The sequence below is a fragment of the Musa acuminata genome, chromosome BXJ2-2 (assembly GCF_036884655.1).
Source record: "Musa acuminata AAA Group cultivar baxijiao chromosome BXJ2-2, Cavendish_Baxijiao_AAA, whole genome shotgun sequence".
NCBI lineage: Eukaryota > Viridiplantae > Streptophyta > Magnoliopsida > Zingiberales > Musaceae > Musa > Musa acuminata.
The window spans coordinates 28,995,640-29,013,455 of NC_088339.1; the positions used below are offsets into that span (position 1 = coordinate 28,995,640).

Consider the following 17,816-nt stretch of genomic DNA (forward strand, 5'->3'; position numbering starts at 1 on the left):
AAAACATATGCTAATATCATCTCAAGAATATGACTATGTAACCACCTAGGAAAGGATCGAATATGCATATGAACAATGCCCATCCCTGTCATAAAATGCATAATTTAGTTTAACATGGATGTGACATTTTGCCCACCAACTAAAGCTATTGATATTATTGGTAATCCAATGCAGGTCGTAAGCTTGAGTCTATCTACTCTCCGTTGTTTAGAGTCCTTCTCACTTATTGATCTGCTTCATACGTTTCATGCGTATAACTTAATGCACGTCAATTTACGAACGCGTTCAAACAGATAGGATCACAGCTCCTTCCCATCCGTACGGACTCCAAATCGAAGTCGCCGTAAGCGAAACAACACCGATCGTCTCTCCTTACGTTTGAGTGGTAGACGATAGAAGATAAGATTTTTCGAGAAATCTATTTATTCTTCGAGAAAGTTTCTTCGATAATTATTCTTATCTTATATTATTTTCATCATGATATCAAAGTAGTGAGAAAAACGAAACTTCGCTCTTGCCTTCGGCCAGCGACCAACGTCACTGCAGCTAAATTCCTTAGAGGCTCCACGGTCAATCCTTATCTTTCTCACCGTGATAGTCCTCGTTGATCTGTCAACAGTCGACAAACTTAAGAAGAACGAATGACGGACTTAAGGGGAACGAAAGGAACGCCTGTACCCTCACAGCAATAGCAATCACAGTAGCAGCAACGATCTGCTCTTGCTCTACTCATGACTCTCGCTCGTAAATCATTCTTTGCATCGATTCAAGATTGGTATCATTAACAAGAGCACCATCTTACGGGGCATGATAGAAGATAGAAATCTATAAAAATAGAAGAAGGATATGTTAATGTATTTATGTGCCTAATTAATTCGTATGTTGGGCGTAATGCGATCCCGAAAACGACGATGTAAGAGAAAAAAAAAAAAAAGGTCCTTACCATTCTGATGATGGTTTTGATTCCCGATACGTGTATTGATGATGGCTTAAGAATACATTTGACTTCAAGCAAACGTGCTTCTCTGGAAAACGTGTTGGGGAAGCACCTCTCGGTAAGAAACGGATGGGATTCAGGCAATGGTCAAACACAAGCAAACATGACGGCATCGTCTTCTTTTAACCCTTCGATCGCGTTTGAAATGGATTCCCACAGAAAGATACGTCGAGTTAAGATATGGATTCAAATAACATGAAAGTTATATAGATCCGACCGACCTCTACTAATGTTTATTCGGCTTCTTTAATTATTATTTTTATTAAATTAAAAATTGATTGGGGATGGAAATAATTTTAATCGTTATATTAAGCATTAGTTCGATGATGATTGCTGGATTTATCATATGAATTATGTAGTAGCACTGTTCTGCGTCTCCGATTATGATATTGGATGGCGTAGTTGAGGAGAATAAATGGGGAAGCGGGAAACATTGGTCGACGCGAAAACAAGTGAAAGTATTCTGCCACCGATAACAATAAGTATGAACAGTGGTCGGATAGTTTTGGACTCGATTTCAGAGTGTGTCGTTGACGGGTGTCTGAGATCCCGCAAGTGCCTCGATCCGTTTAGGGGTTTGCTTGATATGGAAGACTAGATTTGCACGCTGTGGAGGACGACGGTCTCGATGGAGAGGCCCGGGCCGAAGCCGAGGAGCACGCCCCAGTCGAGACCGTCGCCGGTGGTGGCTTGGCCCGCCGCCGCCGACCGCTTCCGCATCTCGTCCAGGATGAAGAGAACCGTGGCGCTCTGCATGTTTCCGTACTCGCTGAGCACGTGGCGAGTCGCCCCGAGGCGGTCCTTGTGCAGCTCCAGCCGCGCCTCCACCTGGTCCAGGATGGCTCGCCCGCCTGGGTGCACCACCCAGAACAGCTGGTTCCAGTCCGACAGGCCGAGCGGCGCGAACGCCGCCGCCAGGCTCTGCTCGATGTTGCTGGCGATGATGGTCGGCAGCTGGCTCTTGAGGTGGAAGGTGAGGCCGACCTCCCGGAGGTGGCCCCCCACCGCCTCCGCGCTCTCCGGGAGCATCACCTGCGACGCCGACGCCACCTCGAAGATGGGCCTTTCGACCCCCTCGACCGGGTCCGCCCCCACGACGAGCGCCGCCGCCCCGTCGCCGAATAGGGCCTGCACGATGAGGCTCTCCATGTGGGCGGCGTCGGGGCCGCGGTAGGAGAGCACGGTGATCTCGGAGCAGACGGCAAGCACACGGGCGCCGCGGTTGTTCTCCGCGAGGTCCTTGGCGACGCGGAGCGCCGTGCCGCCGGCGTGGCAGCCGACGTTGTAGAGCATGACGCGGCTGACGGACATGGGCAGGCCAAGGAGCTTGAGGAGCTGGAGATCGGAACCGGGCATGTCGACGCCGCTGGCGGAGCAGAAGACGAGGTGGGTGATGTCCGACTTGGGGCGCCCCCACTCCTTGATGGCCTTGGCGGCGGCCTCCTTGGCCAGCTCCGGCACTGCGGTCACCACGATCTCCTGACGCGCGTCGAAGGAGGGCGCCATGGGAGCCAACAGGCTCGGGTTCTCCCTCAGGATCTCCTCTGTCAGATACAAGTGCCGCTTCTTGATCGCCGCCTTGTCACCTATACGATACCCGCATCATTCAGACACACACATAAACGAACAGCTCAAATATGATGATTCGGAGGGCAACGAAACGAAAAAAGGATGAACTCTCGAGGACGAGCGCGTCTTACAGATGCGTCTGAACTTGGCTTTGAGATCCTGCAAGTGCTCCGAGTTGGTGACCCGAAAGTAGAAGTCAGGATAAGCGCTCTGGTCGATGACGTTGCTGGGGTTCGCGGTGCCGATGGCCAAGATCGTCGCCGGGCCGTCGGCGCTCTGCGTCGTGCGGAAGCCGTTCGTGCACTCCATGGCGGGCCGGAGGGCAGGAAGACAGGGAAGCGAGGTGCGAAAGACGGCCACCGGAGTAGACTCTTGGCGAGGATGGATGCCGAGATATGCCAGTAATATAGCGCGTATATATAGACCTCAAGTGCATCTCCGGAGCAAATATTAGCACGCATGCGTGATGAACAGAAATGGGTGGAGTGGGCGACGGCCTGAGACTGTGCATTGCGATGCTGACTCTAGTCAATCGCAGACGGTCGACGTTGGCAGGGCCCATTATTTCGATCCACCAACCGTATGTGAGGTGGATCTGAAATGAATACCGTATGGTATTTCCATTCCGTATGTCTTGTTTCCATTTTCCATTGATCCCAAAAAATGAAGCTTCGTATCTAATTATTGTAGGAGACGGGAAAGAGACAACGAGGGTTGGGTTACGGACATGTAGGAAGGTGCGTCGTGTGACCCTCGACCTCGAATGAAGTTGTCCTCATCGGAGGCCAAAAGGTTATCTTCATGTGGTTGGTGACCTAACATTTACGTTCCGCTCGGTGGCTCAGTCCGGGTTACCGGGTGGGTGGGGGCGCGGGTCGACCGCCGTGCGCTCGACCACGCCGTGGATTCCACGTGACGACATGACATGACCTATCGGCCGGAATCGACCACCTGGTAAGACTGAACGGTCGAGATGCGTGCACGTCCAACGTCGTCATCCTGACGCGAGACTGACATCAGACGGCCATCGACGTAGAGTGGGTGAGCGAGGACATGGGGGTGGGGTCCGCAGTCGGTATCGGGGCCACGAACCTTACGCGATATAGATCACGTATGTATCAGATGGAAGATGGACCGTAAGTCACACGTCATTCTTCTCTTGGCTTTGGACCCACATAATCGTAGATTCTTTCCGTTCATCGATCAATCTCTCTTATGTCAGTAATAATTTTAACTACTATTTAACTGGATCGATTTGGATGGTGTGAAAAGATAATTAGATTCAATTGTGACCACAGCTGCGGTACGAATGACGATCCAAAAAAACGCTTCATGGTTTCATGGGCTCAATTGTATCTCATTCCGTCCACATCTTTTCTTACTCCAAATGAGTCGGTCCTCGCACTCGTGCTGGGTCTTAGGTACAAGACTGACAATACAACATGGCAGGGGTGTCAACGTGTCGATCCACGACCCATTCGTCAACGTGGCGAGAGCTCGATGAATCTGGAAGAAGAAAATATATTATTTGTTCACATTGGTTGGTTCGAATTGATTGCGAGAAACGTCAAGTTTGATGGCTCGAGAAAGTGAGTGGGTCCTGCAACATATAATTCAACACCGCTAGACTTGTTTGGGTTCACTACAGTCAAAAGCCAACCGCTTCGCTTTCTTCCAACCAACCCTTAGTGCGACGCGCCAAAAGAACAGAAGCCACAGGAGGAAGACGACACGAGTCCATAAAGCCAGTCCGATACCGACGGGCAGCTCTACGATTTGTGTTCACCGTTAATCCGCTGATGATGATCCCACCTCACCCTCCCTCCCCTTTGAATTCAGCTTTAATCTATGGACGATATGTGATGTGGTAGGTGAAGCTCTTTGTTTATCGTTGGCTTTTTCTCTGGTGGCGAGCGCATGTCATCTTTCATCTTTGTTTCCGGTCAACTACACCAACCATGATCTCGGACTCGCGACCTTCTCTCTCTCTCTCTCTCTCTCTCTCTCTCTCTCTCTCTCTTTCTGTGGTGGGGATGCGGTAATTGGGTTGCAATCTGGCCGAATTAGACCCGGCCCAATTAAACTGAGCCCAAGTTGCGATTTCGGACGAATCCATCACGCGTGCCAATGAAGAGTGTTTTGTTGGTAAAGACAGGAACAAGAGAAATGAGAGAGTGATTCTTCGGATGGTCAAATCTGAATTCGAGTCAATGACCGTCCGTGCATGGCTTAACCCGAGATGGAGAAAGGTGACACGCACGACACAGCGGACTTATATCCCTGAGACATGCGCAACACTACGGAATGAGTCGTGTAGAGAATTGCGATCACGTAGCTGACCAGAAAGCCAGATGGCCTTATTTGTTCGAGTATTTGCGATAACATTCTCCGCAATCCGAGCAATTTCTCGAGTCCAATAGACGTGTCGATCGACATATCAGTGGCCTCGGATTTTCTCTCTCTCTCTCTCTCTCTCTCTCTCTCTCTCTCTCTCTCTCTCTCTCTCCTTCCTTCTTCCCAAGGACCTCCCGTTTCTTCTTGTACAGTTGAGATATGCCTCCTAGAGGCTACGCTCTGGTGTTCTTCTTCTGGGCTCTGCTCGCCATCATCACCCCAACTCTTGTTGTATGGTCAGCATCAGCAAAACAAAGTTATGATCCCATAGGTACGAGGCATTTTTCTTGAAGATTTGTTCACATTGGAATGAGTTTTTTTTTTTCTGATTTGGCTGCATTAAAACAAACTGTAGTTTCCATCTTTTACGTGGCAGGAGTAGTAAGAACGTCGAAACCTTTTAACTGTATGATTTCACTTCGTAGAGAAACTAATTTCTCCTCCATTTCATCTGATATCAGAGGCGTCATATGATGTGAAGGTGAGCAGGAGAACGATGGGCATTACAGAGACTGGCCAGTCGAAGAACACCACAGCGAGGACAACGGTACGAGCTCCAAGACTAGCGCCAGCTCCAGCTCCAGCTCCAGCTCCTTTGACAGGGAATGACACAAGCAGCTGACGGACATCAGTTATCTGATCGTGTTTTCGAGGAATCAATAAAGAGAATGGATGCCAATGAAGTGAAACCGGTGGATGAAGCACTCATATCTTTTCTGCATTTGGGGTTGCATGACGGCTGATTGATCTGCTAATTAACACGATGATGGACTTCTACATTACCTTCGAACTATGTGTTCTGTTTTCTTCCCCGCAATAATTGTCGGTGATGCTTTGTGTAGCACTTGTTGTGCTTATCCCAGGGACGAATTTGCGTCGGTACACTGCTAAACACCACAAGTGGAATCAATCCCGTGAATTTAATCTCAGAAATGGTTTTCGTTTGTCAATCGTGAACTGTTCATTTGTGTTCCTAAGGGAGATTTATGATCGAGTGAGAATAACTCAATATCTTAATTTTACCGTGTATAATTATCGAATCACAGTATCAACTACTGTACGCGGGAGTAAATTGGACGACCATATACGATCCTTCGCTTTCTGGCCAATTTAATGATAGATAATTCGAGAGCATTCTATGGTGCGCAGCGAGGAGCAGAAATTGAAGCCACGAGCAGCTAAACGGAACAAAGCGCCTTATTAATTTAGTATTCTGGGAAGGAGGACAACAAAATTATTTAGCGGCGATGGCGCTCGAACAAGAAAGAGGAAGAACAGCGGGCAACATACGGCCATTACAGCACGGGGCACAAGAAAAGCATCAACCACACCACACACTCATCGAACCCTCCAAGCCAAGCTGCCTACGTTGTTGACCGGCTGGTAGCCACCGACGACGACGTGCTCTCACAGGAAACGGTTCAGGAATTCGTCAACGGTGGTGTACTTGACGTCAGGGAACAGCGCCGTGGCCTCCACGCCGAAAGATGGCTCGATCTCGAAGTTGGTGTGGTCACCCTTCACAAAGGCGGAGTGGCAAATAGAGAGCATGACGTTGAGAGGGATTGGCGCCTCTGAAAGAGAGAAGCAATTGGGTTAGCAGACGGGCTTACAGGTCATGGAAGTATTACGCACAGAAAGGAAGTTCCTAAGCACCTTGGATCTGCTTCAGGACTTCTTCCTCCGGGACGTAGACCCTCTCGAAGGTCTTGCCGACCTTCTTCTCCCAGAGGGAAATGAGCTCGTTATGAGACAAGATGTTGGCGGAAGGTCTCAGATATAGAACCTTGTTCAGGGTTCTCGGATCATCCACTGCTTTAATTGTGTATGTCCCGATGTCGTCTTCATTGAGAAAGATCGCTGTTGTAGGAGGAAAAAAAACGCCATTAAATAAGAGATGGCCATATATTTTACATCTTTCAAAAGAAGACGAAGAGGAATTCACGCCATACCTTTTGTGTTCCCGTCACCTAAGATGACAACCTTGTCCGTGGGAGGACCAGTGGCTCCTGCCTGTCCTAATACCGGGAGGAAATACCCACCGAAGAAGTTGGAAGATACAAAGGTGTAAGGGATACCCGATGCCTCAACAGCCCTTCTGATTTGTTGCTTGACGACAAAGGTCGACTTTGCTGGCTCCACAGCATGGCTTCGGTCTACGTCGTTGCCAAACTCCGATGGAAGGTACCTCTGCGAACTCACCCATGATGCAAACATTCAGCTTGAAACTTTTAGGAGGAGGAAGCCACATTTTGATGTGCATTCCGTAGTTCAAATCAACATCTTTGATATTTAATATGGAATGTTTGGTATCTACCGCAACAATGGTAATAATTCCTACCCAATTCATTGTGATGTTGCTCTGGTTTATTCCATTAGCTGATAGTGTTCAACAATACGGCAATAAATTTTCTACCTTATAATACATCAAGAAACAAAAGCAGCCCCAAAATTGGACTAAAAGATCATCTTCAATTCAAAAAACATCAAGTAAAAGGCTAACGTCAGTCATCCTAAGAGGATTTATATCATAATCTGTTCAACACTATTTACTCTTAATTCTTGAGGGGTTTAGGAATTCAAGTGTGTGCAAAATCATTCACCCCTTAAGAGGACAGGGAATGACAAAAATAATTCTTCTTTTTATTTTCTTTGTTTCCCCAACAATTTCAGAGTAATAAATTATGGAGATTATGGCACATATCTTTGGATTTAGATCAGATCCTGTTCGGGACAGGGCTTTTCTACCTCCCCTGTCCCCCCCTCCTCCTTGCCAACATCCTTCCCCTTTCCGATTACTACCGATTGCATCGTAGATTAAAATAATTGTAGAGGAGGAAAAAGGGGCACCTTGATGTGTCCTCCGGCTTCTTTGATGGCGTCGATGATCTTGGTCTGATCACTCAGCTGCCCGAAGCCGACGGGGGAGATGACCACATCCACCAGCTTGATCGCCTTAACCAGACTCTCGTGGTTATATATATCCCCCTATCGATCAGACGACAGGACGAAGCTCTCATCAGAAAAAGGGCTCCCGGAGGGAGAAGAAGAGGAGCGCGGTGTGGTGCGGTCGGCATCAACTTTACCTGGACGAGGGTGACGCCGGCGGCCTGGAAGTCGCTCAGGAGCTTGGCCTTCTCGGGTTGGCCGGCGGGGGCGGTGGTGCTCCGGACGAGAGCGAAGGTAGGGTTACCTAACCTGGCGCTCGCAAACACGATGAACTTGCCGATGTACCCGGTGCCCCCGATGATCAGGATTTTGCTCTTCTCGCTCGCCATTCTCTCCTCGGTCAACGATTATCTCCTTCTCACCTAGTTTTCTCGCAGGATCGCGGTGGTGAGGGAGGCCGTGGCGGAGCGACTCCATTTATAGGCCATGATTCATCGGCAAGCTTCGGTGTCCGCAACAATTACGATCCCCGAAATGACTGCCCCTTTTTTTTTTTTTTTTTTGCTTCGGTTCAAAGGAAAATGGATGGTTGACGTGACTTTCCGTGCAAATCCGGTGGGAGGAACTTGGCCCACGATCGCCTCTACCTTCAGCAAGCGACGCACCGCTGAACTAATCGATCGGTCCAATCCGTAATCCAGTGATTCCGGCCGAACCCGAATCGGGATCGATCCGACCGTGAGTTAGTCCACTTGCTAAATTATATATTCGCAGCATCCCTGTGCAAATTTAAGATCGTTCAAAATCGACGGTGCATGGTCAATTTTGATGGCCCCCAAAAATCAATGCATGATCACGTCCCTTTCTGAGTCTCGCGGTCAAAATTGTGTGCTCGATCAAAGACCAATTTCCCGTTGCATCCTAATTAAATGTAACAAGTAGGAGAAATATAATAATGCGGAGGATAATTGGTACTATGGTTAGGTGGGTGGATCCCAGAGAGTTGATGTATTTTAATTTTGATTAATTATTTATATTATAAGCAAGATAAATAAATACGTCGTATATTTAGTCCATCAGCGGCAAAGCTACAACGAAATGAGACCGGAAACAACCATAGATAGACCTCCCCACCCACGTGGCTCATATGTTTCTAGAAACCGGGGGTTGGTGGGTCGCCGCCCGCCAGCGGGCGATGCCGTATCCGAATTGCTGTTTGCTATGTGACCAACAACGCACCTGCGACTGGTGATGGCCGTCATGTTCTTCGTCTTTTGACTGCCTGTGCTATTACGTATTAATCAGTCACTTAAGAAGCCGTCGATCATTATATGCATACGTATACGTTGGATTGCCGTTCATGTATTTATTTTCGATGAGTTGTTGCTCACTCGTCCATCGCTCTGACTCGGTGCCTTTGGTCATCCTCTGACCTGTAGTCGGGTCGTCGGTCCAACCAACCTACCCGGCCGGTCGAAGGACACTACTGCATGTTAAAAAGCTGTTGTCTTGCTTTGGACGTTACCTTCGACAGGACACGATTTGGAACGCTTCGCGGAAGGCCAAAGCGACCACAAAGAAAAATAATGTTTCACCTCTACTTTTTAAAGTGTAATGAAAAAATTATTATTACTACAACACGAGAGAGAGAGAGAGAGAGAGAGAGAGAGAGAGAGTAGGTGATGAGGTGTTTAGTGTAAACAACGTTAAGTCGTGGCATCGGGATTGACATGGCTTGGTTTGAGTCCGGATGATGGGGGATCTCCCTGGGACGTTCCTCGAGACTACTGAGGTGACCGATTACGGTGGTCCGATCGGAACGGGGTCGTCGTTTCCTCCGGGTAAGAACTCCTTGTCTGCGCGTCCAGTGGGGACCTTCGGCTTCGTACCTGCACAAAGGTTGGGTCGAGGTGTTTGGCCCGACCCATCCGACGATCAAGTCAGTGGATGATAAAGGGGGTTTCTTTAGCTAAGTTGTCTCTCCCTCCGACGATCAAGTCAAATGAAGTGAAGATGTCTTTTTTGTGTGTGTTCCCCTTTTCCCCTGTTCCTCTCGGGAGAGGGGTTTTTATATGGTGACTTGCTGTGTCTGTTTTGTAGGGAGCAGGATCGTACTCCCAGTCACGTCTGACAGTGGTGTTGGCGTGAATGATTGGGTCTGAGCGGGACATATTGATGTCCGTTTGACCGGGTGCTGTCGGGTCGATCGAGCCGTGAGGCGTCATATGATAATTAAAAGAGTCACTTGAGGGGTTATGGATAATTAAAATGATAAAATCGATCATTTAATATGTTAATTCGAAGAGTAGAATTATAAGGTTGTAAGGATTATCGATTGGTAAAGTAAAACTTAGAATGGTGGAATTATTTGTGGGGCAAAAATATTACCACATATTTTGACTATGCATAATGTTAGAACGAATAAATATGAAAATGAATACTTTGAAGAGTTGCGTGAATGACTTGAATCGAAGATTGTGAAATCTTATTTTATTTTATTATGCTTTAAATTATATTATAGTTATCGACCCAATATCTTAAATTTAAGGACTTATATACATAAACTAATTCAATTTGCCATCAGAGAAGTCTTATTTCATCGTCAAAGTACAACATTCAACGTATGATGCAAGTTAACCTCCCCACGAAAATGAACCAAAATAGTTCATAATAATTCTCCGATAGGTGACGTGTAAAAACATAAAAGACGTCAACTCTTTCTTCCTTGTCTCAATCGTTTGCCAAGTTGATTGACTGAATGACGATATCATTAAGATGAGAAAGCGATAGTGTCGAATGACCTGTTTCGAATTGGAATATAAATACAATGGGAAAGATGTTGAGGTATCATAAGAAGAATTGGTCGATTCAAAATCATTCGTCCCATTTCTTTGCTTCCCATCTGAATGACTTGTTTCGATTTGGAATATAAATGTCATACGATTGAAAGTTAATGAGGAGATGTTGTGGAATGAGAAGAGTGTTGAATGCAACTTCCTCATGTGTCAAACAAATTCCTGATTTCATATCAATCGCCTGTTAGTTCTTAATGGAAATAAATATCACACAGAAGAATTGACCAAACATGCAGTCGGCCACTTTGATTGATGTAATTAGCTAACATAAACATAAAGTTAATTTAACCAAAATTATGTCAAGAAAAACTATTGATCCATTCGCTTGACTTAATGAGGTTGAATCACTGGTTCATAATACTTAGATCGTAAAATAATAGTGTAATCATTCAATCCATATAAATCAATTCAAATTTAGCACAGCTTATAATACGAGACCAAAATGGAGTGTCGCAAATACTATAATCACATCAATAATATTAGCAAAATTATCCTTTATATACAAAATATGGGCTTTCACAAAATTTCTAGACAATAAAAGAACTGCAATATACTTCTTATTAGTGGTTTTATTAACCTGTGAAAAAAAATCAGAATGATGCTAATAGTACACACCTATGACAACAAATTCATATCCAAATGGTGCGAAGAAGAAGAAGAAGAAGAAGAAGAAGAAGAAGAAGAAGAAGAAGAAGAAGAAGAAGAAGAAGAAGAAGAAGAAGAAATCATAGTTGAATGGATATTAGATAGATATTTAGATGGACAGATGCCAAGATTTAGTTCAGCAGAAAAAGAAAAGACCATTGAACTATTGTGATTCTTTTGAGATATCCACTTACTTTTCACTCCAGCTATCTCTAAGAATAGCAGGTCCTAAACTAATCGTGCGACTTAAATGGTTTTAAGTGATTGATTTCTGTAAAACTGCAACGAGAAGAGAGAGAGAAGATAGCAAAAGCGATGACGAGTATTTCTAATATGTAGTATTTTCGATTCATCTAAAAGTATTTATTTATATTTACCAAAAATAAAATATAATTTAAAAAATAATTATAACCAATAAATCTTTTTATCCTCATCTATTTATCTTAATTTATTTTTTTTAATCTTTTGTTACATCTAATCCTAACTATTTATATTAAATGTATAATTCTTTTAATTCAAAATAGTTATAATCCAAAGTTAACTTTGAAAAAAATAATTTTTTCTTTTGACAATACTTTTGTAATGATATTGACAAGCTAGTCTTCAGTATTATAGGAGCCTATTTGAATTTCTCTTTTTTCAATCGGTCTATGAATAAAATAATATCAAACTTTGATATGTTTGGTGTACTTACAAAAAATATGATTCTTCATCGTTGCAATAATGGACTTATTGTTGTAGAAGATTTTAGTTGGTTTATCTTATTTTTCTTAAATATCTATTAAAATTTTTCGAAACTAAATTATTTGACATCTCGTACTTACAACGACAACATACTATTCACCTGAGAGATTTCTGATCAACTTCTTAGTTATAATATCATAAAGTCTAAGACTTTTTAGTTTATTACTGAACCCCACAAATATGTATTTAATATTTTTATCATCAAATTTGCTGTAGGAACACAAAAGTAAAAAAAATAAAATCAAATGCATATGAATAACTTACATTTGGATTTCTATTCAACCATGTTTCATAAAGTTTTTTTTTTTCCTTGTACAAAGCAGGTTAACAAATATATTATTGTACTTGCAGCTTCTGCCTAAAAGTCAGTTTGCTATTACTTTTTCTTTAAGCATACACATGGTAGTCTTTATCGGTTCTTCCACTCTTCTAATATATTTTGTTAGAAGGTATAGCATGCAGCTAGTTTTCTGTAAATGTCTAAATTATTATAATAATAATAATAATTGAAAGTGAATTCACCCTAAATAAGAAAAGCCTAAGTTTTTTTCTTTTAGAAAATATACTCACATCATCCTGGGACAATCATATGTAAATAGCATAAAATATTTACTTATGTGAGGTAGTTTGCATAGGCCCATGAATATCTTTATGCATAAATTTTAATCATTTTTTGGCTCTATGAAAGAAATTTTCATATTATTTTTAAAAAATAAGTGATTCATAAATAGTATTTTTATTCTTAATTTTAGGCAAACCAACTAATATATATTTCTGATTTAACAGGTCCAGTTCATCATAATTCATATGACTATATCAAAATAAGAGTCGAGGCATGTAAGAAAATTTTAAAAATAAAATATAAAATATTTTATTTTATTTATCATCCTCACAATTACTATCAACTTTTTAGATTTCTTATCATAAATCAAAAATTTTCTTCTCGTCACAAATAATACAATATTATTTTCTTATCCGTTGTCTTATACTAGTGAGATTTTATTTTCAACCAAAAATAAACATCATATCATCAATAAATTTTTTACTATATTCGATATTTATAACAATTGTTTCACTTAAATTTTATTATTATTTTTCATCTACATTATATATCTAATTGAATCATCAAGTCTTTCAAATAAACTTTTGTCCACTATCATATGATTACTGCATAATTTATTTTTATAAAAAAATATTTTTTATCCTTATTTTTATGATTATTTTTTTCATGATAATTTGTTTGATTTTTGTTCTCATAATTTATTTTAAGATAGTCAATTTTTTTTATAATGAAAGCTTGAAGGAATATTTGAATTTTTATTTTTTAATGAGTAATGCTTTCTAATATGTCTATTTAAAAAAAAAAGACATCGATAAGTTTCTTTATTGCATCCATTGAAGTTCCTTTTGTCTCGATTGATTGGTTTTATCCCTTGTCTTGAGTACTAGATGATCTTTACTATTTTGATCTTTCTCTTGAGATATTTACTACTATTTGATCTTTTAGATTTTCACGATAAGATCTTATTTGGTTCACAATAAAAGAGACTCAAAAAAAGTGATAGATTTAGAATTTTACATCATAAGAGTTTCAAATTGATATGTAAGAATTTGATATTTTAAAATTTTTACCTTGTCTATATCTCAAAATATTTTTTTAAATATTTTTAAGATTTATTGATGTTGATACCGATATGATTTGGGAAAATAAGAATTTATCTAGTCATTGTAGCATATAGAGAGCTTTTATATATTTCTACGTATTCTTATTTATTCAACCTTTTTTATCTTCAATAATATTGGGATCTTACATATCATACTCAATAAAATCATTTTCTATCAAATTCTACGATAAATAAATAAAGTTTTCATTTTAATAGCTAAAGCTGATAAATTTTCACTTTTGAAGATAGAAAAAAGTTAATTATAAATGATTACTCTATTCTCTATCGTCTTTTTTTTTTTCACTTTCTAGATCTATTGACCTCTCATTCTTTTTTAATCGGTATACTCCTACTAATTTTCTTCAAATGACTATTGAAATATGATAATTCTCTTTTGTAAAACTCTAGAAAGATGATAATAAAAAAAATAAAAAATACTTTAAATATATACGATTGGGATAATAGAGATAAGGAGTAAGCCGATGAAGATGGGTCACACAAGATGAGGGATGGAGATGGCTCAAGCAACTTATTAGAAAGATAAGATAGCAAAATCGAATTAGAAAATTTTGAAGAAACACTAAGAATGGGTTGGAGGAGATCTTCTCGTCCTCATCTATTTATCTTAATCTAAATTTATATTTTTTTGTTACATCTAATATTATTTTTTAAATTAATATTATCATCAAGACCATTAATTAAGGTCTTTGACTTCTTGTGATCACTTACACAAATGCTACCAAGAAAGCACTTGAACAAATGCTACCAAGAGACATACAGTGATGCATGCACTTTGTCAGCATAAAGATTTCGTAATCCACTCTTACAATCGGACAAGCCATGATCACATGCTAACACACTGTAGAGAGAGAACCGTATGCAAGAACAAGCATCGCCTTCCTACACAGCAGTGTCTTTGTTTGCACCCGACACAACATGCACTTAGTAGCTTATGGCTTGGGAGACGTAATCTTATCTTCCCCGGTCTCAGACTCCATGGTCATTGTTCATCATGAAGAGATGTTAGCTTAGAGGATTAAACTTAAACTACGTGCACGCATTTGCCCCTCAAACCCTTACAAGAACACATAAATCCATATTGCATGTCATTTAAAACGCCCTCTCAAGTAACCACTCTGGGGCCCACATTATTTTGAGTTTTGGATCCTGTAAAGATCTTATGTGTCGGACCTGTGCTGCATTTGATGTTCCTTGAAACATGCATTAATTACATGAGCAACACGCAAGCAATTACTTTGACTTAATCGAACAATAGGATAAAGACAAAGCTAGTTTGTGCATATTTATGATAATATCGAAGGTGATGCCAACCAATAAGCTCGATTCTGTCATCATCAACAAGATACTAAGAGATAGTTTGAGCATTTGAAGCGTCGTCTACCAACCAATATATTATTACATGCAACTTAAATTCTTAAATATAATATGTTTAGAAATTAGAATAATCTTTATAAAATTTATGGGATACATGTCATATGGGTTTTTGTTTTGGCTTGTAGCGGATAAAGGAGCCAAGGAATGGAACTGACTTGAAGTTTCTTTTACCTTAGCCTCGACTGGCGGCTTAGTTAAGTGGAAGTAGAAGTAATTTGGAGGCCCACCACATGTTTCCTTTGCTTACGGCAGTGGCTAATGGGCATCCACTAAGGAACTGCGATTCACGCCCGTGACCATTGCTGTTTTGACATTGTACGTGTGCCCTTTGATGGTGCAATGCGAAGCTGATACTTGTATTCACTTCCGTCATCCGGTCTGGTATCGTGATCGTAGGTGGATCCACCAAATATGTTTCCATGCAACAGTGCAATAGACAGTAGAATGAGACAAATATGTTCCTTGCGACACTGCCTATTTAAACCCCCTCTCCCTATTCCATTCTCTCACCGGTAAAGAAGAAGAAGAAGAACAAAGACATGGGCAGGGTTAGCGTGAGGGGCTTAGCGACCACCGTCCTCCTCGTGGTGTTCGTTGCATGCTCACGCTTTGCTACCAGTGGCGCGACGAGAGACCTGACCACCTGGTTGGCAGGAAGGAGAGGGAGTGGGAGGTCCCGCCGACCAACGCCGAAGCCGAAACCAAGTTCAGGTCCGTCGCCAAGCCCGAGGTCGTCTCCGCCAGCTCCCCAAGGCGGGGGGGCGTTCAACGTGCTGGATTACGGAGCCAAGGGCGATGGGGTAACCGATGACACCAAGGTGATCGTGGGGCCATTCTTTTTCTTCCATGTTGCAGCAGCACTACCGGATAAGATTCATGATGTTGATGTATCGTTCGTTGCAGGCATTCCAGGCTGCATGGGCAGCTGCTTGCGAGGGATCGCCGTCGAGTGTACTTGTTCCTGCAGACTCGGACTTCCTCGTCGGTCCAATCTCGTTCTCGGGCCCTTGCAAGTCCAACATCTTGTTCCAGGTAAATTGCATCGCTTAAAGAAAGCTGCAAGGAAGAAAGCGGATGTTAAGTTTCCTAATCGACGATCGGCTTATCCAGCAAAGAGTGAGAACTTCTATTATGTCTTGCAGTTGGATGGCAAGATCATTGCTCCTGGTGGTAAAGCTTGGGGCTCGGGTCTGTTACAGTGGCTCGAATTCAGATCGCTGAAAGGTATCAGAATTCAGGGCCAAGGCATCATCGAAGGGCAGGGCAATGCCTGGTGGAGCAGAGACGATCCGGTGAGTCCTCCTCCTTCGCAAATGCCTGGATTCGCAGCCAATTACACCGTGATAACGATCTTGCATGGTGATGATTAATTCCTAGCAGTTCGGCACCGAGCTCAGTGGACGATTGCCGCACGTCAAACCGTCGGTAACAATTCTCCCGATTCATATCTTAATTTCTTGATGATAGATATGGACGAGCCGTCGTCGAATGACTTCTTGGCTCGTATATCGTATATCAGGCCGTGAGGTTCTATGGGAGCTCCGATGTAACGGTGACCGGCATCACGATTCAGAACTCGCCGCAGTGCCATCTCAAGTTCGACAGCAGCCATGATATTCAGGTCTTCGGCGTCACCGTCTCTTCCCCTGGAGACAGTCCCAACACTGACGGAATCCATCTCCAGAACTCCGTCGGCGTCTCCATCCATGATACCAACTTGGGATGTGGTAATTCTAAAGATCAGTACCGGTAGTGAGAAAGGCACAGAAAAGAATGAAACAAATGGAAGATGATTAAATTGTTTTATTGGTGCATGGTTTGTTCCACAGGTGACGACTGCATATCCATCCAAACAGGCTGCTCCAACATCATGGTGCAGAACGTGAACTGCGGGCCAGGTCATGGGATCAGCATCGGAGGGCTCGGCAAGGGCAACACGCAGGCTTCCGTATCCAACGTCACTGTTCAGAACGCCAACATGGTCGGCACGATGACCGGCGTCAGGATCAAGACTTGGCAGGTGATCCACATCTCCTCTGTTCTCGAGGTACAACAATTCTTAGACCTCTTCGGCATCCTCACACGCGTCCTCTTCGTTCCTTGCTGCAGGGTGGATCCGGCTACGTCAAGAACATACGATTCTCAAAGATCAAGCTCTCGCGGGTGGCCACCCCGATCGTCATCGACCAGTTCTACTGCGACCAGAGCAAATGCCGGAACCAAACCTCCGCGGTGGCGCTGTCGGACATCACCTACGACGGCGTCGTGGGGACTTACACCGTCCAGCCGGTGTACTTGGCCTGCAGCGACACCGAGCCTTGCCGAAGCATCCATCTCGACGGCATACAGCTTGAGCTGCTGAAGCAACGTGGAGCTAGCTACGACCCTTTCTGCTGGCAAGCCTACGGCGACCTGCAAGGCCCCACGGAACCTCCCATCACCTGCTTGCAGAATGGAAACTCCAAGTGATGCATCTATCAACGTCTCCATCCCATTGACACGTTACCTTTAGTGTGCGACTATGTAGGATATACAGTAATCTACAGTGGATTTGCATGGTATAGGAATGCAGGAAAAGCTGCTTATTTAAAGGCAGTATATCTACGTGATGATTCATGTAAATATAATTCAAGTCAGCGGCAGTCGCATTTTGCGTTCGTCTTC

The 17,816-nt window shown here is 43.1% G+C and overlaps 3 protein-coding genes and 1 long non-coding RNA gene across 5 annotated transcripts; 2 read left to right on the top strand and 2 right to left on the bottom strand.

The window, feature by feature from the left end:
• Window positions 1-1,448: 1,448 nt before the first annotated feature.
• LOC135605878 (phenylpropanoylacetyl-CoA synthase-like) lies at window positions 1,449-3,035 on the bottom strand. Its single transcript, XM_065096452.1, has 2 exons — window positions 2,698-3,035; window positions 1,449-2,583 (listed from the first exon to the last, which is right to left on the bottom strand). Exons 1-2 carry the CDS (start codon window positions 2,873-2,875, stop codon window positions 1,592-1,594), a joined length of 1,170 nt encoding a protein of 389 aa, XP_064952524.1. The 5' UTR covers window positions 2,876-3,035; the 3' UTR covers window positions 1,449-1,591.
• Window positions 3,036-4,703: 1,668 nt separating this feature from the next.
• On the top strand, window positions 4,704-5,910 carry LOC135605880 (uncharacterized). The gene is made up of 2 exons (XR_010484588.1): window positions 4,704-5,231; window positions 5,422-5,910. It is a non-coding gene; the product is annotated as an uncharacterized LOC135605880 (long non-coding RNA).
• A 229-nt stretch (window positions 5,911-6,139) lies between these two features.
• On the bottom strand, window positions 6,140-8,302 carry LOC135605879 (phenylcoumaran benzylic ether reductase Pyrc5-like). The gene is made up of 5 exons (XM_065096453.1): window positions 8,047-8,302; window positions 7,811-7,948; window positions 6,913-7,150; window positions 6,617-6,820; window positions 6,140-6,534 (listed from the first exon to the last, which is right to left on the bottom strand). Exons 1-5 carry the CDS (start codon window positions 8,236-8,238, stop codon window positions 6,368-6,370), a joined length of 939 nt encoding a protein of 312 aa, XP_064952525.1. The 5' UTR covers window positions 8,239-8,302; the 3' UTR covers window positions 6,140-6,367.
• A 7,347-nt stretch (window positions 8,303-15,649) lies between these two features.
• LOC135605014 (polygalacturonase At1g48100-like) lies at window positions 15,650-17,809 on the top strand. 2 transcript variants are annotated; one of them, XM_065094683.1, is made up of 7 exons: window positions 15,650-15,970; window positions 16,056-16,184; window positions 16,295-16,444; window positions 16,530-16,577; window positions 16,672-16,879; window positions 16,982-17,172; window positions 17,262-17,809. In XM_065094683.1, the coding sequence occupies exons 1-7, from the start codon at window positions 15,692-15,694 to the stop codon at window positions 17,619-17,621; spliced, it is 1,365 nt and encodes a 454-aa protein (XP_064950755.1). In that variant the 5' UTR covers window positions 15,650-15,691; the 3' UTR covers window positions 17,622-17,809. The 2 variants fall into 2 exon arrangements, with proteins under 2 accessions (XP_064950755.1, XP_064950756.1); XM_065094684.1 differs by having other exon boundaries at window positions 15,651-15,970; window positions 16,533-16,577.
• Window positions 17,810-17,816: the final 7 nt, after the last annotated feature.

Coding starts and splice junctions, on each gene's coding strand:
- LOC135605879 (XM_065096453.1), bottom strand. CDS start 8,238: ATGGCGAGCGAGAAGAGCAAAATCCTGATCATCGGGGGCACCGGGTAC. Junction 7,949..8,046: donor CCGGCGTCACCCTCGTCCAG/GTAAAGTTGATG, acceptor TCTGATCGATAG/GGGGATATATATAACCACGA. Junction 6,535..6,616: donor AGTCCTGAAGCAGATCCAAG/GTGCTTAGGAAC, acceptor TCTCTCTTTCAG/AGGCGCCAATCCCTCTCAAC.
- LOC135605014 (XM_065094683.1), top strand. CDS start 15,692: ATGGGCAGGGTTAGCGTGAGGGGCTTAGCGACCACCGTCCTCCTCGTG. Junction 16,185..16,294: donor AGTCCAACATCTTGTTCCAG/GTAAATTGCATC, acceptor TATGTCTTGCAG/TTGGATGGCAAGATCATTGC. Junction 16,880..16,981: donor TGATACCAACTTGGGATGTG/GTAATTCTAAAG, acceptor TTTGTTCCACAG/GTGACGACTGCATATCCATC.
- LOC135605878 (XM_065096452.1), bottom strand. CDS start 2,875: ATGGAGTGCACGAACGGCTTCCGCACGACGCAGAGCGCCGACGGCCCG. Junction 2,584..2,697: donor AGCCAAGTTCAGACGCATCT/GTAAGACGCGCT, acceptor GGTATCGTATAG/GTGACAAGGCGGCGATCAAG.